The 21,086-nt window shown below is 38.4% G+C and overlaps 1 protein-coding gene across 5 annotated transcripts in view; it reads right to left on the bottom strand.

Annotated features, from left to right (window-relative positions):
- The window catches only part of ppip5k2 (diphosphoinositol pentakisphosphate kinase 2), a 236,972-nt gene that overhangs the window by 199,760 nt on the left and 16,126 nt on the right, over window positions 1-21,086 (bottom strand). For all 5 annotated transcript variants that reach the window (XM_051683227.1, XM_051683228.1, XM_051683230.1 and 2 more), the window contains exons 2-3: window positions 8,892-9,181; window positions 150-345 (exon numbers count right to left, since the gene is read on the bottom strand). In XM_051683227.1, coding sequence (XP_051539187.1) covers window positions 150-345; window positions 8,892-9,053 — 358 coding nt within the window. In that variant the 5' untranslated portion in view covers window positions 9,054-9,181. The remainder of the gene's footprint in view (window positions 1-149; window positions 346-8,891; window positions 9,182-21,086) is intronic.

Below are 21,086 nucleotides of genomic sequence, written 5' to 3'. Positions count from 1 at the left end.
ACCCTGTTAAATTAAGGCAGAAATGTATCATTACATTTTGTGAAAATGCTGCATGAGTTCCAATGATTGCCCTTCACAATAAGGGCAGAAATTGTGAAAAACAGCAGAGTTGTAAGAATAATAAAGCAACAAAACAGAACAGCACTAACCTTTGGAATGGAACGAGATGAGACAATCACAGAGCGGCCAATTTTCCACTGGATCATTCAGAATGACTTCCTCCGCAAATGTCACTACAGTGATGTATTTGAACAGACACAGTCGCTCCAGAATCTCCTTCATAGGTTTGGACTTGGACTTCTTAGACATGGCACAGATGCCCACTACTATCTGTCTCTCTAGGGGCTGCAGACAAAAACAAAAGCATCTCAACTGATGCCTTCTGACTCAAATCACTGAATACCAAGATGTTTGGTCAAGGAATATTTAAGTGGTCATATCCTGGAAAACAGGATGTTTTTTGTTGTTGTTGTTGTTCTAATAAAATAAAGGAGGCTGATAGGTTACTTCATAGAAACATTAACAACTCAAAACTTGCTCCATCAGTCTGACCTTTAGAGTTAAACACCCTCTTCACATTTGAGAAAACGGTTCTAGGGGCTGCCATAAAATTCTAGACTGGAGGGGGGGCCACAGAAAGGCTGTTCCATATTGTATAGCACATCTAAGCGTGTTCAAGTGGGAGACGCGGATATAAACATGGAGACAGCACGCAAAAAGCAAAAGCCGCTGGGCAGCACATGTTGATAGAAGAACTGTACGAAGAGCTCACAGTCCAGATGCACTCTAAACTTTCCAAACAGCCTCAGGTGATGTAGATCGCAAAGTATGAGGGAATTATAATGCAAAAATACAAAATAAGTAAATACGGAAGCACTTTCATTGTGGAATAAATGGAGCTGAAGCTCTTTAAAGGAAACACCCCGGCGTTACATCTTTAATGCAGTTATATTTAATGCATTATAGCTTTATTAAAGTTCAAATAATACGGAAGCAGGTCATGTAAATAACTACAAACTCCAAAACTGGCATTTCTCTGTGCGGTCAGCGCCTCTTCTATGAGTTTCGAGAATGTCCTGATCTAAGGGGGAAGAGACTGGAACTGCAACTGGCTGATGCACACTCTGTCTCGGGGATGCTCGTCACTTGAGCGTGCATGCTTAATGCAGCCAGATTATAACGTAATGGCTAGGGTTGGGTACCAAATTTCCTAGAACCGTGGATTCAATAAGACACGTGCATTTAGATTCTGCTTCGGTTCCTAACTTTTTCAGTCGTGTTCATGAGGTGAACGGCAGTAAGCATTTTATAGTCCATTAAAGTTGCACTGATCTGCCAGGACCTGCTACGAGGTCCTAATGTCACGTCATTACTTACGCACATGTGCAGTACATGTTTACATTCTAGATCATGGCTGGCCGCAGCAAACGCTCGTAAGTTTGGTTCAGCTTCACTAAAAAAAAAAATACCAACACAGCAAAATGCAACACCTGCAGTAAGGATATTTTGTGCAAGGTAGGAAGCACCTCCAATACGACAAAGCATTTACAACACGGCGTGAATCTGAAGGAATGCGCCGTGTTCGATCTGTTGCGATCTCCCAGCCACAAAAATGTCCCATACAGCTAACGTTTGCAATAGCAGCGTCTCACGCTCAGGTACAAAACACAGATTAGCCAACAACTGCCTTTTATATTGAAGGTAAAAGAATGATTTCTACAAATATGCAAAATGCATTCTTGATAACTGGTTATTGCTCTTTGACATTGTTACTGCTTCCATAACAATTGTCTGTTAAATATTTTGTTATATTCAAATTTTGTGCTATATTTTTCCGTTATTTATTTAAATTGTTTTGGTTTGTAATTGTTTTGTTGATCGTTCTTTTTAAGAAATAGTGATATTTATTTGTATAAATGAAGGGAAAAGGAACGGTACCTTCCTGTCACAGTTGGTAGTTTACTGATTATAGCCTAAATGTGCCAAGAATAAAAGGTAGGCTAATTTTTGTTCTTTAAATATTTGTTCTTTTTTTCTATCCCAAAAAATATTGAAATCGGAACCAAGATTTGTTAAGAACCAGATTCAATTAGCAGAATCGGAATCGATAAAATTGAAACGATACTCAACCCTAGTGATGGCTCGTGACTTTTTGAATCATAATATATGTGTCACTGCATTTCTTATCATGAAGAAAATTAGCAATACGCAGCTATATTAATAAGAGAGAGTTTGTTTTTTGTGAGTTAAAGATGGCTTGAAGTGAACAGAAAGGTGAGAGGGTAGTCGTCGCCCCATTATACACTGAAATAGGGCTGCACAATTAATCGTATTTTAATCGCGATCACAATTTCTGCCTCTCACGGTTAATTAAGCATAATCGTCTGTGATATTAGTGAGCTAGCAAACAAATTATCAGCCAGCTAAAGTTGCAAATTGTTGCTCATTTTTATAATAGGCTGTGTCTAAAGATGATGGGTCAAATCACAAGTGCTTTTGAGTCTATTTTCACCTTACCTGACCAATCGAGCTCTCTTCAGAAGTTTGCCACTGACCAATCACTTTTCAGTTTCGAGCATGCACTGACATACGGGGCCGCAGATGTTTATGAGCATGTATACAATACACCAATCATATATCGCTTTGATTGATACAAGGCTCGCATCAGATAGCTGGAACATGATGCATTAGGAGACTATGTGGAGGTAGAATGAAAATCTGGTGCCTTTCAAAACTATTCTGAGACCAGTCATTCAACAACTCTGTCTGTTCAGCCATTAACTGATCACGCAGCAAGTCAGCTGAATAAACTTTGGTTGCAGTGCGGTGTTACAGTGGTTTTCTGTGCTCAATAGTCACGAATTCCATCTCGTGCTTTCATTATACACCGGCAGCTGTGCTCAGAGTTTGGTTCTGTTCGTGTGCGTCGCTAACGTGTGTTGAACACGCTAAAAAGTGCTCCAGATTTACCTCATTGCACATTTGTGAATGTGTTAACAATAATTCTTGACAAACACACAGCTATTGTTGATCAGCACACAACCACCCAAACAGAGTGCAGAAGTTATAAATCTATAACACAACATTTGTGAAGGGATCATTTTGACAAGCTTCGCAATTTGGATTGAAATATGATAAACATTGGGTCATCTCATATTGATGTTGTCATCTTAGTGTTATCCTGCACACAGCCGCTAGATGGCGCCACTAACTCATGCAGTGCTGACTGAAGCAGTTAATGCAGGCTGATAAACGCAGATATGGCATGTGAGACTACATCGCAATTTACATTTTTATTCAGTCCATAATGCTGCGGATATCATATCATATACCAATGTAACAGAGGTCAACGTTTGCAGAATTTAAAGAGATTTCCCTCAACATGTCCCGCATGTTCTCAACGTGTGCTTGACGCAGAAGCAGCTGTAAAGTTTGTGAGTGAAGTTGTTTCAATGGAAGTTTGAATGACTTTTTTTTGGGTGAAAAATGCTTATCGAGAATGCCCCGGACAGGACATTGTCGATAACATAAACTCCAGATTAAATATTAACACACACACACCTTTTTTCTATACAGACACGGTTCACACGGGTCACATTTTTAGGTCGGAAAAAACTGAATTCCGGATTAATGTGGAAGAATCACATCCCTGATATGAATTCTTAGTTAGAGGTGGAAGTATAAAAAGTTTATAACCAGGATACATATCCATCATGGACAATGTTCAGCAACGGTCGTACTGCATTGACATTTTTAGAATTCAGTCAAATTTAAAGGCAAAAGAATTGGCCACCTAAGCAAAATGTGCATTCTTCCCACACAAGGTTGTTGTGAAATTTGAAATCAAATTTATGCATTTTTTGATAAACCACAATTTTTTTTTTTGTCTTTTTGAGGACATATCAGATGACTGTCAATTGTGGAAGCACACCAGCATTTTAAAAGGTGATTATTTTCTTAATTTGAAAGAACGATGACCTTTAACATGTATCCACGGGTCCTTTGCATGATGCTGTCTTAGCATTTTCTTGTCAGTCACACCACATGACATTTCATAAAACAATTATCATCAGACACCATTTATGTACACTGCCTGGCCAAAAAAACAAAGTCGCTATTTGGATTTAAATAATGATTAGGATCTGGGGTTGCTTCAATATGGCAATAAAATAAAGTCAGCTGACTACCTGAATGAGCAGGTTATCCCATCAATGGATATTTTCTTCCCTGACAGCACAGGCATATTCCAGGATGACAATGCCAAGATAAATTTTTTTCACTCAAATTGTGAAAGAGTGGTTCAGGGAGCGTGAGGAATACTTTTCACACATGAATTGGCCACCACAGAGTCCTGACCTTAACCCCATTGAAAGTCTTTGGGATGTGCTGGAGAAGACTTTACGGAGTGGTTTGACTCTCCCGTTGTCAATACAAGATCTCAGCCAAAAATTAATGCAACTCTGGATGGAAATAAATGTTGCGACATTGCATAAGGTTGTCAAAACAATGCCACGACAAATGCGTGCCGTTATCAAAGCTAAAAGGTGGTATTGATGACAGGAGTCGAACCACTGGGCGCCGCCGGTGAAATACCACTACTCTTATCATTTCCTCACTTACCCAGTGAGGCAGGGAGGCGAGCGCTTTGGCACAGGCTGCCCCTTGCCGCACATGCGCGACCTGCCCGAGGACAGTGGCAGGTGGGGAGTCTGACTGGGGCGGTACACCTGTCAAACGGCAATGCAGGTGTCCTAAGGCGAGCTCAGAGAGGACAGAAACCTCCCATGGAGCAGAAGGACAAAAGCTTCCTTGATCTTGATTTTCAAGATACAGACCGTGAAAGTGATGCCTTTTGCGTCAACAACACAGTGGCCAAGCGTTCATAGCGATGTTGCTTTTTGATTCTTTGATGTTGGCTCTTCCTATCATTGCGAAGCAGAATTCACAAAGCGTTGGATTGTTCACCCACTAATAGGGAACGTGAGCTGGATTTAGACTGTCGTCAGATGGGTTAGTTGATGTGTTGTTGCAATAATAATCCTGCTCAGTACGAGAGGAACCGCAGGTTCAGACATTTGGTGGTGTGCTTGGCTGAGGAGCCACTGATGCGAAGCTACCATCTGCGAGATTATGACTGAATGCCTCCAAGTCAGAATCCCCCCTAAACATAATGATACCGCAGCACCACAGGACTCTGATTGGCCTGGGATAGCCAGCTCATGAGGGCCCGGCAAGGAGAGTCAATCGAGACGGGGCCGGAGTGTGGCCGGATGAGTGCCGCCCCTTTCCCATCATGTACCGCACGTTTGTGGATAACCTGGTGCTAAATGACTCGTAGACGACCTGAGGTCTGATGAGAATAAGGTGCATCAGCCACCTTAACCTGGCGTTCGGTTCATCCCGCAGTGCCAGTTCTGCTTACCAAAAGTGGTCTACTATGCGTCTCGCATTCCATACCCAGCTCCAAGCCAGTGAGCTGAGCTTCTTATCCATTTAAAGTTTGAAAATAGATTGAGATAGTTTTGGCCCCAAGGCCTGACAAAACTGTGAAAGAGCACCAGCTATCTTGAGGGAAACTTCGGAGGGAATCAGCTACTAGATGGTTCGATTAGTATTTCGCCCCTATACCCAGGTCAGACGACCAATTTGCATGTGAGGCCCGCTGCGGACCTCCACCAGAGTTTCCTCTGGCTTTGCCCTGCCAAGGCGTAGTTCACCAACTTTTAGGTACCATCGCGGAGTATTATGATGGAAATAATAATGAAAATGCACTGAAGTTTTGTTTAGCAATAAAGAACAGTTATAGAATTATACCAATATGAAAACAAAGAATTTTAAAGTGATTTTGAATAGATTATCAAAAGAGTTCGTAAAGCACAGCTCTACATGGTACAACCGTGCACAACGTCTCATTCAATTTTCGTGAGAGCACTAATTATTCTAAGTGCAATTTTCATGCCAGCGCAAAGAGCAAGTGGGTGTGGGTGTGGGTGGGAGAGTTTGCGCAAACTGTGGGTGTATGCGCACAAACTGTGGATGTATTGTATGGTTATGAAGTGGCACAAAGTGCATTTGCTATTTTTCTGAGAAACAGGTCATTGCGCTAAGGGGTTTTAAGACCATGTCTCATACAACGCAAAGTTTAAATTCAGTTCCTGCATTTGCAGTTTGGAGATTCCAACAGCAGGTGGTAATAAAGTTAATGTCCAAACTCAAATAGTGGAAAATCTAATTAAATCCCTGACAATCACTGTCGTAGCATTTTTATGAAATGTTTATGAGATTTGTGTAAAAAGATCTATAGATCATGCTTTAATTATCAGTTATTATTACTGTTTATATTTACAATTGTATTTACAGTATTATTTACAGTATATTGGTATTTTTCCATCTGTTGTCAGAGTGATTTTTAAGAAGGTATGTTTGGTATGTTTTTTTTTTTTTTACCACTTCGTTATTTTGATTGTATTTTTGTTTCGTTTGAAGTGTAATTTGAATTTAGAAATATTTTTGGTTGAATTTTGTTTTATTTTTCAATAAATGACTTACATTTTTCAAAATCGACTGGTAGAAGTGAAGTGTATGATACAATCACCGTTAAAACTAGCCATGATTTGTGTGTCAGTAGATGAAAATGACTAATAACACTTACATTCTCTAATTTAACGGAGCGTACATCCAAATACAATAGCATATGCCATGTGTATAAAAGGAGAGTAACTGTCATAGAAATATGTCTGACATTTATCAAGGATGCAGTTAATACACAAAAGAACAAAATTTTTTCATTTCTTCTAATTCATAGCCTACAGTCTATTTACACTACCAACTTCTTATGAATGTGCTGTCTTAGTTTATATCGCTGGTGCTTGAGAGAATGGACTATATAATAGGACACAGATGGTAGAATAACTGGAAAAGAATTATACCCCAAAATAAACTGCACTTGATCCAGCCCATTTCCATGTTGCGCAAATGATTTTGTCAAACCCAGTTGCGCCTAGACTTAGTGCATGCTTACACAAAAATACACTATATGGCCAAAAGTTTGTGGACACCATATGTGCTTGATGAACATTTGATTTCAAAACCTTAGGCATCAATTTCCCCCTTTGCTGTAATAACAGCTTCCACTGTTTTGGGAAGGCTTTCCACTATATTGTATGTAGTAACATGGCTGCAGGGATTTGCTCTCATTCAGACACAAGGCTATCAGTGAGGTCAGGAACTGATGTTGGTCGATGGGGCCTGACATACAGTTGCTGTTCAAGTTCACCCCAAAAGTGATCAGTGGGGTTCAGGTCTGGGCTTTGTGCAGGCCAGTCAATTTCTTCCACGCCAGACACAGTAAACGATTTCTTTATGGACCTCACTTTGTTCACAGGGGCATTGTCATGCTGGAACAGAAAAGGGCTATACCCAAAAAGTTGCCACAAATTTGGAAGCACACAAAGCCCAACCCATTACATAAAGAAGCATTAAGATTTTTCTTTACTGGATTTAATGGAGTAACCAAATTCGTTAATTAGTAGGTGGTGTCCACAAACTTTTGGCCATATAGTGTACCAAAACTTCATGGCCTTGCCCACTGACTTTGCGCTTATGATTTATGGCATTGTGCTGCGCTTAGCGCTCTTAAAATAGGGCCCTTAATGTGAAAAAAATACCAATAGACCATTTGAACACCATTTAAGGAAGTGATGTCTTTGTTTCTTGAACATTTCCAGCTAGATCTCGGACACAGACCGTGTTCCAACTGGGATAAAGCACCCTCCAAAGGGCACTTTGAAGGAAGAACAATAATGATGGTCATGCTGTAAGATCGCTTCAAACTGAATTTTGCAACAAAAATGACTTAAAGTGAGTTCTGAGTACCCTTATTTTTGAGCCCCACACCTTTTGCCTGTCAAAGATCTCAAAGTGGATGGTAAAGACTTCAAAGGGAATAGGGCACAGAGATGATCACTTCTGAATGGAACGCACCCTCATTCAAAACAATGAGGGGAGGCACTTTATTCATAGTGACTTTAACACGATTAGTGTTACTAATGCTAACACAATTGTCATGAAATGTCATTATTAAAATCTGAACATGTTGCCCGGTGGATGGAGGCTCCATGGATGCCTGGAACTAATGGAAATTCAAGTGCTTAGATCTCTGAAAAAGTCATGACAAACAGACGCATGATCCGCTTCAGTGAAGTGAGAGCTGGATACGTGCAGCTAACAAATGTAGCACGTCTTATCTCTAGTAGGTGAACAACATTTATATGAACTATTTGTAAGTTTGTAAGCACTAAAAGTGACTAGATCACTCCCATTATAATGAATGAAGCTGCACAAGTAATTTACAACTACTTTTATTCATTTAACTGATGCTTTTATCCAAAACGACTCACAAATTAGGAACACAAAAAAATAAATCCTTATCTTGTCAGCAGGACACGCAGACAGCTTCATTAAACGGATTCATTGATTATAATAGGAACAATCCAATATGTTAACTTCAGAGCCTTATTTAAAGGATCCGTTAATGACACCACAGGTGCTTCAGGAATAGTTGCATTCTAATTCCTTTGTTGTTGTTTACATGCTTGAAATGGTCTATACCTAAAATGCATGGAAAAGTTAAAAGTAGTTGCAAACATTTTAGAGGAACTACATATAAATGCTAATAAAAATAAATACATTTTAAAAACGATTTAATTATAAAAAATAAAAAAAATACAGACAGTAGGAGGAGGGATCACGTCATCACGTATGCAAACTTTTAGGATAAAATCTATGCCAAGTTTTATACACGAGGCCACAGGCATGTCCATTCTGGGCAAGCAAGACATTAAACTTCACACAATTATCAAATTAAGCAAGAGGCTGAATTTATCACATACCGAATCATATTCTTCATCATCTCCCTCTTCATCTTCTTCTTCCACATTCTCATAGAGGCAGTCGTAGCCAAGCACTCTGCCAGGGTCAATCAATTCATCCCCCTCTCCATCATCAGCCCCCACAAAGAAGCGTGGGTGATCTGTGTCCTCATTCACAGACATGTTCACTGAAGACAGTTGTCAGTCACTCAGAGAGAGCCAGCAGAGGTTCAGCTGAAGGTTAGAGCTAGCGAGATCCAGCTACACACCGGTCCTCTTGCTCCTCACAACCACACATCTTCATTATTTGCCTTTTTAACAAAATAAAATGACACATTTGAGGGTGATGGTAGAAATGTGTCATCTGCATTGTTTGGTGAGTTACTCAAAAATCAGATTACTTAACAAATTACTTGGATTACTTAATTAAAAACATGATCACATTACTTATGTTACATTTAAAACACTTTTCTGCTAAACAAATGCAAATTAATATCTATATTCCCTTCTTATACATTGTTGCCCTGAAGTCATACAGTCAGCATCACACATTTCTTCCTTACAATGACTTGTTAAAGGGGTCATGTCATGAATCAAATTTTCCTTCATATTTTGATAAGAGGTGCAAAAACGCCTCGTTCTCTACTTGCGCGACTTCCCTATGTCACTAGGGGGCCCATTAATTTATGCCTCTACAGCGAAAAAAACATCAATGTCTACTTTACATCATCGCACCCATGGCCCTGCCCACTGATGCTCTGTTTGAAATAGAGAGAGATCAGGACAGACCAAGAAGCTCTAAAGGGACAGACAGGACTAGTGTGGCCTACTAACTATTCCTGAACACCAAAGGGGACCCATCTGGACTATTTTTAATTAATTTTGTATATAAACTGGCACTACACAGACGTCTTTGTCCGTTGTCATCTATCTCGCACCTCTTTTAAAAGACACGGTTTCAAGTTACAACTCTGAAAAGGAGACTCCATTCAGTTTCATCAGCTGCTCTGCCTCTTGCAGTTGCCACCATCTCCACTATTTTTAATTGTTGGTGTATGAAAACATGGACTAGATGGATGTCTTTGACCATTTTGATGCAATGTGCGGCGATGTGTGTTTCAATACAGGATGATAGTGCATGTGTGCGTGTCTAGTTTACCATGCATTGGACTATGAGTGTGCAGTTTTTTTGGCTTATATCAGCGTGGACTGCTTGTTAACCATTCATAATATGATTCAAGCTTAGTAAAGGAACTGTTGTTGAAGGATGGGCCAGTTAAAAACACTTGGGCACGATCGCAAAACCGCAAGTAAACAGTTTCATTCATGATTATCTGAAATGTCATAACTGTTTGATAGTTTATGGTGCTGAGTGTTAACAGCTATTCACACACATACTGTGTGTGTGTGTGTGTCTGTGTATATATTATATATATATTTATCCCCTATATTAATGACCGCCAAATCACCTAAAATACAGCGTTTGGGGCATAATGACATTTGAGTGCCCAATACGTCACACTTAAAACTCTGAACCCTCAACCAAAATTCTTGGATCTTAACACACCACCAAAAAACATGGGTTGTGTCCCCATCTTCTGATTGGCATCGCCAGCAGGTGGTTGTGTCTTTAAGACCAAGCCTATACAGTCTAGTGGGGGTTCTTTTTTCTTTCTTTTTTTTTTTCCTGGGGGAGGTTTGGGGGTTGATTGTGGCACCAATGTTGGAATGTGGTCTTTATAATTTAATTTTTTTACACACAATACATTTTTTCTATTATGTCAAAATGTAAAATGTTAATATGAGTGGATTTTCTCTCTCCACATGGAATGTGAATGGGTTGAGGCACCCCATAAAAAGAAGGAAGGTTATTTATTTTCTTAAACGTAAGAAATTTTATATAGTTTTTCTTCAAGAAACGCGTCTTTCCCTGCAGGAAGCTGAAAAATATGGGAAGATATGGGGTGGACATATTTTCTTTAGTGCTGGCTCAAGTAAGAGCAGGGGAGTCATTACACTAAGTAAACATCTACAATTCAAATGTCTCAAACAGATTAAAGATAAATTAGCAGATAATTTAACAGAAATTCAGGGGGAAAGGTTGATTTTGGCTAATATTTACGCACCATAAAATTGGGAGGAGACTTTAATCTATTGATGGACTCAGTCCTTGATCATAGTGAAGCTAAAGTTTGTAAGCCCCCTACAGCAACAGTGACGCTTCACAGGATGTGTAAAAATCTTGGTCTTACTGATATTTGGAGACTTTTCAACCCATCTGGAAGGGACCATACATTTTTTTCTTCAGTCCATAAGATTTACTCTAGAATATATTATATATATAAGTCCCTCATTTCATCTGTTCAATTGGAAACATTTTAGTCTCAGATCACGCCCTGGTGAGTTTAGAGGTGTTGCCACATTCGGAGAAAAAGAAAATCATTTATTTGCCGCTTTAATGTATCCCTTTTGCAAAATCCTGAATTCCAACAAATGTTAAAGGCTGAAATCAATGTTTATATGGAGATCAACTGGTCCTCAGTATCCTCTGTGGGCGTGGCTTGGGAGGCACTTAAAGCAGTCCTTAGGGGTCGGATCATACAATATGCAAAAATCCAAAGCACGAGAACTCATGGAGTTGGAAGGGAATATTAAAAGTGCCGAGGCAGAGCTGAAGCGCCGCTTGTCGTCTGATGGCCTCAGAGAATTGACCCGATTGAAATACAGATATAATACTATTTTGTCATGGAAGGTGGAGTTTTGGCTATTCAGGGCAAGACGGTCATATTTTGAGTCAGGGGACAAAGCAGGGAAGCTTTTGGCTAGATATATAAAGCAGACAGTGTCTTTTTCTACCATTCCCTCAGTGAAATCTGCTGGTAGTGAAATTTTTACCTCGGCCACTGATATTAATAATGCTTTTAAAAAGAATTCTATCTTGATCTTTATAGTTCTACACCTTCGTCTACTGATGAAGATGATATTAGAAACTATGTGGAACCATTAGAACTCCCTAAACTGACGATTGAGCAAAAAAATTCTCTTGATTCTGAAATAACCTTGGAGGAGCTTGGCGAGGTAATTAAGGCCTTGCCTACAGACAAGGCTCTGGGGCCAGATGACTTTGCCGTAGAATTTTTGAAATCTTATGCTACAGAACTGACTCCACTTTTGCCAGAAGTTTATATGGAATCATTAAAGAATGGAAAGCTTCCGCCAACCATGACACAAGCCCGGATCAGTCTGATTCTTAAAAAGGACAAAGATCCAAGTGAGTGTAAGAGTTACTGTCCAATTTCCCTGATCCAGCTAGATGTTAAAATATTGTCAAAAATTCTGGCTAACCAATTAAGTAAAGTTAGGACATATCTTATACATATAGATCAGGTGGGGTTTATTCGGGGCCACAGCTCTTCTGACAACATTAGGCGTTTCATCAATATCATATGGTCAGTGGCGAATGAGCAGACTCCGGTCGCTGCCATCTCACTTGACACCGAAAAGGTGTTTGATATGGTAGAATGGGATTATCTTTTTAAGATTTTGGAAATATGCAGGTTCGGGAATACATTTATTGGATAAAGTTACTTTATAGACACCCGGTAGCGGCGGTACAAACAAATGGATTAATTTCAGATTATTTTACTCTGTATAGGGGCACCCGGCAGGATTGCCCTCTTTCCCCATTATTGTTCTGTCTTGCCCTGGAACCATTAGCAGCCGCGATAAGAAAGGAAGATGATTTTCCAGGGGTGGTGGCGGGAGGTATGGCACAAAAGCTTTTGCTTTACGCAGATGATATTTTATTATTTGTCTCTGACCCCGTTAGAGCTATGCCTTGCCTCCACAGAATTATTAATTATTATTAGTCAGTTGGTTTAAATCCGAAGCTTTGGCTCTGACAGCGTTCTGCCCAGTAATGGCTTTTCAGCCGGGCGCCTTCCAGTGGCCCAAACAGGGCATTAATTATTTGGGCATTTTATTCCCAGCAAATTTGTCTGATTTAGTTAATTTTGACCCCTTAATAAAAAGGTTTTCGAGCGATGTGGGCAGGTGGGCTTCATTACATTTACCTACGATTGGGAAGGTTAATGTTATTAAAATGAATTGTATTCCAAAATGTAACTACCTGCTACAATCTCTCCCTGCAGATGTCCACCTCTCTTATTTCAAGCAGTTTGATAGCATAGCGAAATACTTCATTTGGAATGGTAAGAGTCTCAGATTACAATTCAATAAGTTACATAGGCTGACTGACTGGGGTGGTGTGTTACAGCATCATCGGACTGAGCTTGTTGTCACTGCAGGCAATCTCAATGCTGTGCGTTACAGGGAAGACATCCTCCTCCCTCATGTGGTACCCTTGCTGTAGGCTCATCCTGACATGACCCTCCAGCATGACAATGCCACCAGCCATACTGCTCGTTCTGTGCAGGAATGTCAGTGTTCTGCCATGGCCAGCGAAGAGCCCGGATCTCAATCCCACTGATCACGTCTGGGACCTGTTGAATTGGAGGGTGAGGGCCAGGGCCATTTCCCCCAGAAATGTCCAGGAACTTGCAAGTGCCTTGGTGGAAGAGTGAGGTAACATCTCACAGCAAGAACTGGCAAATCTGGTGCAGTCCATGAGGAGGAGATGCACTGCAGTACTTAATGCAGCTGGTGGCCGCACCAGATACTGTTACTTTTTTCAGATACTGACTGCCTCCCCCCTCCTTTGTTCAGGGACACATTATTCCATTTCTGTTAGTCACATGTCTGTAAAACTTGTTCAGTTTATGTCTTAGTTGTTGAATCTTTTTATGTTCATACAAATATTTACACGTTAAGTTTGCTGAAAATAAAAGCAGTTGAATATGAGAGGAGGTTTCTTTTTTTGCTGAGTTTATATGTTTGCTCATAGAAAACAAAGGAAAATTCACACATAAAATTCACCTCTGCAATGCCTTTTGATTATTTTATCAAGACATTTCTCATGGTACACTGATACACACACACACACACACACACACACACACACATATATATAGCAATAAAAGAGGAAGAGGAATCTTCATTTGTTTTCTGTGGGTGCTTTTATGGGAATGTGGATCTTTCAGATCAATTTGAGGAGTGCCTATGGTTTGCATGTTCCACATTTTATCGCAAGTGTGTCATACAGTGTGGGACTCGCACTGGTCTGGTATGGTCTTGACTCGGTCTAGCCCTGCCTTGGTCTTGACTTGGTCTTGGTTTAGGTGGTCTTGACTACACTGATCGTTATCATAATATAAAATTACTAATATCGTGATTTAAGATTTTGGTCATATCGTCCACCCCCATTCTCGCCTATAGTGTGTTGCTCTGTTTTCCTGTGAGTGCTCATATTTACATATTACAGTATGTAAAATAGGCTGAACGGATACAGGGCCTTCGGTACAGTACACAGTCACACAAATTATTACATATCTCAGCATGCGTGGAACCAATATTAAAACAACATAACGTACAACACAAACCGTGTAGAACTAAATTGTTACAATTCTCTAAGCAACACAGGACCACACCGAACCAAAACTTAACAGAACAGAGCGCCACACGCAGAGTTTGAAATTTCACTCACCAGCCATTTTGGCTAGTAAAAAGTTACCAGCCATTCAGAAGTTCTACTAGCCAAAACAAACTCTCAGAAATAAACCATGTAATTACAGATTCAAGTATATTTAATATTAAATCTGTATTTCATGGGGGAGAGTGGGGCACAAACGAACACTTTTTGGTTTTCTTAAGTTTGTGTAAAAACACTTGGGGTTTAAAGTATTTTTCTGTTTTCACGTTAATTTATATATCTGGTATAAATATGTGGTTTTGTTTCATAAATACAGCGTATAGTTTTCTCGTCATCTACCTGGAAAGAAGTGAAATGAAATGTTACAACATGCCACACTGTAACATATGTCGAAATTAAAATCCCCTCTAACAATTGTATCAAAACTTGTACCAAGTTTGCCTCGTTTTGAATAAACAATAAAAACAGAGATGAAAATAGAACACAGAGATAACTTTTGTGTGGAATTTTATTTTTTTCTCTACACAGTGTTGATATGGCAACAAGTAAACAAATTAGTTTCGTATTACCAGTGTTTGTGGAAACTTCCATGCGTTACAACTAGCCCTGCGTTAGTTCACTAGAGTAGTGAACAGGACGAAGGCTGTGTTGTCTCTGTTTCACCCAAATCGGGTATATCTCAGGAACCACATCTAACATAATGACTCATTTGTGGAGACATCATCAACATGTGTCTCTTGAGCTTATGAGAGCAAAGCATAAACAGCCTGTGCAAGTTAGTCTTGCCACGCTGTTCAAGCAGCCTCTTGCTGCAAACTCAGACAGAGCTAAAGCGATAATGAACACCATAGAATTATTTATTGCTGCAGATATGCGACCATACTCAGTCATCAAGAACACAAGATTTAAGCATCTGCTTAACGTGCTTGAGCCCCATTATAATGTTCCTATAGGAACGCATTACAGCAATTCCGTAGTGCCTACTCTATATAAACAAGCACGCGCTGTAATTGTCCAGCAAGGGACATTGTCAATGCTAACAGATCTCTCCTCTGATAATGTGGAAATTCTGAAAATTCAGATTTTCCTGAAAAAAAAAAAAAAAAAAAAAAAAAAAACTTTAAAATGTAGTGATAAGTACAAGTGGTGAGTTGAAAGGCAAAATATACAGAAAGCTGCACAGCTAATGTCTTAATTTTGTTACAGTTATAATAATAGCACTTTTTTTCAGCTTCATTTAGACAGTCAAGAGGCAATGAAGGGGGGAGCAGGGATAAAATGCTTGTTGATTTTTGCCAGTTTATTCAGGCATGTCAGTTATTTGTACACATGACAATTATATTTATAACAATCGAGTCGGACACAATTTATCTGGAAATGTACATAGCACAATGCTAAATTCATAACACCTAAACTGTATAAAGTGTCATTGTAACACATTGTTATAAATTAAAAAAATGATATAATGTAAATACATATTGTTTAATGTGTATATACTAATCAATAAACAACACCATGAGATTATGAAGCACAAACTCTATTCACACCAACACCTCCAATGTAAACATACGAGTACCTTGGTTGCTGTCTGTGTATTTTTCATGAGTTATACATACATACAACTGATTGCATAAGTATGCATCCCCCTTGTCTCATAAGCTTTCACACTCCTTTCAGAATTTTTAAAAATACAAGAGTAAAGATGTTTTTTTTGTTGTTGTTGTTGTATTGTTTCAGGGTTTTTCCTGGGTCAAAAATAGTCTTCGGTGGTGGCCGACGTATTCGTTCGTCGCGATGCAGTTTTTTTTTCTTCTTCAAAATTTCAATTAATATTTAAGTTGTTGTATTTAAAGTTTGTAATGAATATTATTTATTTTTGATCATCTGAGCATCTAGAAACTTCTGAACTCAACAGAATGTTTTGTACTTCGAGGTGTGGTGGTAAATTAAAGTTATTTCTATTGGGCTATTTATAATATTAATGAGTAAACCACTTTACTGATTTGGGACTGTGCTTATAGTAAATATGTTTGTTTCCTACTTCATAACAGATATTGTTTTTCTTTTATCAGACTCTTAATAATTTAGGAATCCAAACCAGGCCAGTTTGTTCCCTTATCAAACATCATTAGAACAGGAAATATATTACAATATTACACATGACTTTGTTTCTTTAATTTTTTACGCCATGCCAGCTTCTATGGCTTTACTCATGGTGGGAGCCAGGTTTAGTTATTTAAAAATAGAGTTAAATAAGGTGTTTAAGATTCATTTTTCATAAAAACCTTAAAAATACATTTGGATTCACTTGATTAAAAACCTTTTCAAAAGTATCAACTGAATGATACAGGTTCCTCAGATGTGTAGAGGTATGACAGTCCAGTAAAATATGTTTAATGGATAGTGGGTTCTGACAAGATGAGCACTTTGGTGAATTTTCTCCTGATAGTAAAAACTGGTGTGTGAGTCTTGTATGTCCTATCCAGCATTGTGTATAAATGACTTGATCCCAGCGATTATTAAAAGGGAACACATATCCTGTTCCAACAACAAGATTTATTTCCCGTAATTTGTTGTTTAAACATTGATCCCACTCCGACTGCCATTTGTTTTTGATATATACATTCAGAGTTGGTTTCAGATCTGTGGAAGGTATAGGGAATTTTACTGGTTCAGTAGATAGTGTTTCTCTGGCAGCTCTGTCTGCTTGTTCATTACCGGAGATTCCTGAGTGTCCAGGTACCCAGCAGAAAATAATATTAAAACTCTTTGCTTCAAGAGATGACAGTCTGATTAAAATCTTCACGATTGTTGAGTAATCAGTTTTAGTAGCTTCCAATGCTTCAAGACATGATTTTGAATGAGTTATTATTAAAAAGGTTTTTGTGGAGCAGTCTCAATAAACTTCAGTGCCAGTAGTAGAGCGTTTGCCTCTGCAGTGAAAACTGAACTTTGGTCAGGGATGTGGATACCCTGACACAGTTGGTTTGTTGCAAAAGCTGCTCCCACTTTATTTCCAGATTTAGATCCATCTGTGTATATTGGGATAAGTTGTGGGTATACTGCTCTTATGTCCAGAAATTGTTGATGGAAATCATTCGGATGCATTTTGGATTTTTGATTTCTTGTTAAATCCAGATGGATTTTAGGCTTGAGATCCCATGGAGGAATTTTGCAGAAATGTGTCTGTTCTAAACTGTTTAGATCCACTTTCATATTCTCCAGATGAGTTTTTATACATAGGCCAAATGGACAAATGAAACTTGTTTTTTTTTTGTTTTTTTTCATATAGTGTTGAATGCTGAAGCGGGAAAACTGCTGAATAGGCTGGGTTTTCTTTATTTGTTTTAAGTTTGGCTGCATATTGTAAGGCCAACTTTAGGCGTCTGATTTCCAAGAAAGGTTCATTGGCTTCCGCATAGAGACTTTGGATTGGTGATGTTCTGTAGGCTCCAAAAGCTAGTCATCTACCTTGGTGTCCAAAAGTGTCCAAAAGTCGTGCGTATGACTTCCTAGCTGATCCATAAATTATAGTTCCATAGTCCAGCTTTGAGCGTACCATGGTTCTGTACAAGTTCATGAGAGTTGAGCTGTCTGCTCCTCATTTGGTTTTGGATAAAACCTTTAAAACATCCATAGCTTTAAAACATTTCTTTTTTAGTGATTTAATGTGAGGAATAAAAGACAATTTGTTGTCAAAAGTGATACCAAGAAACCTGTTCTCTTTAACAACTTTAATGGGGACTCCATCCATAAACAGCTCTAGTTCATTGTGTAGCGAACAAAGCTGATAGAAATGCATACAGATGGTTTTTGTTTGTGAGAACTTGAAACCGTTCTGTGTTGTCCAGGAGTGCGTTTTATTTTTTTATCTTCAATTGCATTTTTCGCTCGATAGTTTTCATGTACTTGCTCATGTAGCAAATACAGATATCATCTGCATATAAATGACAGAGGACATCAGAACCAATAACTTTTGCAATGCTATTTATTTTAATACTGAAGAGGGTTACTGATAGGATACTTCCTTGAGGTACTCCAAGTCCTTGTTTATGTAGGTTAGACAAGGTGTTTGCTATTTTAACTCTAAAAAGTCTGTTCGATAAAAAAAATTTCAATGAAGATTGGCAGTCAACCTCTAAAATTCATTTGGTACAGATCCTTTAAAATGCCATGTTTCTTTCTCCAAATCAAAGAAGACAGCTACAACATGTTCTTTGCTGGTAAAGGCATAACGAATATAGCTTTCAAGACAAATAAGGTGATCTGTAGTGCTTCGACCTTTCCTGAAACCACAATGGTGTTTAGATTCCAGTATCCAGACCAGGCGATCATTAACCATCCTCTCCATTGTTTTGCATAAACAACTGGTTAAAGCTATAGGGCGGTAGTTTATGGGGTCGTTATGGTCTTTTCCTGGCTTTGGAATAGGTATTATTTCTGCTTCATGCCAAGCAGATGGGATATCCAGATGGAGTAAAAAATTCTAAGGAGCATATTCAGGGAAAGGTGGGGTACATTCTTTAAAAATTGATAGTGGATTTTATCCGGTACAACAGCTGTGTCGTTTTTTAATGGCTCGCTATAGTTCTTCCATAGAAAATGGTTGGTTGTATGGCTCTGTGTTACTGAAGCCGAAGTTAATCTTTTCTTTTTCTTGTTGAGCAAGAAAACTTCGAAAAGCAGGAAGGCAGTTCTCAACACATGAAATGTTTTCAAACGTTTTTGCTAGAATGTTTGCAATTTCTTGTTTTGAAGTCAAGAGTGTGCCGTGCTGTTTGATGTGTTGAATCAGTTGTTTTTTTCCCTTCATTTTCTGTATCAGGTTCCATATTTTGTATGATGGAGTACTTGCTGTCATGCTGGAAACGAATCTTCTCCAGCTTTCCTTTTTTACTTCATTTATAATTCTTCTTGCTCGTACTCTACTCATCTTGAGTTTGAGAAGATTTTCAGTTGATGGATGTCTGAAGAACAGTCTTTCAGTTTTTTTCCTCTCTTTTATAGCTTCCTTACATGTATCATCAAACCATGGAAGTCGTCTATGTTTTATATTTAAAGATGTTCTGGGGACTGTATCATTAGCTATAGATATGAGCGTTTCAGTGAAATTCTGCATAGCATCTGGGCTGTCTTCTGGAAACCGTGTGAGTTTCTCATGACAGAGGGTATGAAATTCATACCAATTTGCTTTTTTAATTTGCCATCTTTGTACATTTGTTTCTTCCTCTCTGCCTTTGATGGTTACAATGATTGGGAAATGGTCACTTCCACAGAGGTCATGCCAAACTTTCCATGATAGTCTAAAAATAATTTACGCTGACAAATTATTAGGTTGATTGCAGAGTATGTTCCATGTCCTGGTTGTAAATAGGTATTCAATCCATTATTTAAAAGACATAAGGTGTGGTTATCTATAAAATCTTCAATCTTCTTTCCTTTTGTGTTACAGTGATTACTGCCTCAGTAATGACTATTAAAATCTCCCATGAGAATAAAAGGAGATGGGAGCTGAGCAATAAGGTGATCTAGGTCTGTGTGTGTCAAGTTCAAATTTGGAGGAATGTAGATAGAGACGACTGTAGAGCCCGACTGATATGGGATTTTTGAGACTGATACCGATTTTAGAGAGGGAAAATTCACAGATTACCGATATGGTGATCGATATAGCAAATTTTTGAGCTGGAATGAAAACAGACTTTTCTATGTGGATTATGCACCGATTTTGCACCGATATGACTATGCAAAGGTACTCAGAAGGCTGCTTTCTTAAACACATATTTTTATCAAAGAACATTTGACATTATTATTATACATTGTCAACAAATTCTAGAAATGAACACTGAGAAAATAAAGAATAAATAAAAATACAATAAATAGCTTAATAAACATCAGTACTGTTAGTATAAAATTGCTGACCATTTAAATAAAGAATAAATAAAATAAAAATCAGTACTGTATGTTTAGTATCAGTCAAATGCTGGCCATTTAAATAAAGAATAAAAATACAATAAATATCTTAATAAACATCAGTACTATATGTTTAGTATCAGTCAAATGCTGACCATTAAAATAAAGAAAAAATACAAATAAAATAAATAGCTTAACATCAGTACTGTTTAGTATCAGTCAATGGCTGACCATTAAAATAAATAATAAATAAAAATAAATAAAATAAAAAGCTAAATAAACATCAGTAGTACTGTTTAGTATCAGTCAGTTGCTGACCATTTAAATAAAGAATAAATTAAAATAAAATAAATAGCTAAATAAACATCAGGGGCCGGTTGCACCAGCTTTACAACTTAGTACGTTACAACTTAGCCTAGCTGTGGCGTAAATGGGCACTAAGTCACAATTTACGCTCTACTAAATATTTGAGCGTTGCACCATTAAACTTATGTAGAACGTAACCCTATGTATAAACTAAATATATACGGCAGCCTCCGACCAGGAGTAACGGATGGAATAAAAAAGCAGACTCATTTATTAACATCAATGAGCTCATGTTTTGCATGACAGGCTTCAGTCCATATGATGATGTTGGCATTTACACTGATTTACATTTACGAGAGAGAAAAAAAAAAAAAAAAACTTTTAAGCGGCTCTTCAGCATGAAACCGATCTAACGGTACCGGTTTTAGGGTGCGTCGCCCGGTGTCAAGTTT

Source organism: Myxocyprinus asiaticus, chromosome 42 (genome assembly GCF_019703515.2).
Source record: "Myxocyprinus asiaticus isolate MX2 ecotype Aquarium Trade chromosome 42, UBuf_Myxa_2, whole genome shotgun sequence".
NCBI classification, from domain to species: Eukaryota; Metazoa; Chordata; class Actinopteri; order Cypriniformes; family Catostomidae; genus Myxocyprinus; species Myxocyprinus asiaticus.
Note: the sequence above shows the minus strand (reverse complement) of the source record. Positions and strands in the feature narration are given on the sequence as shown.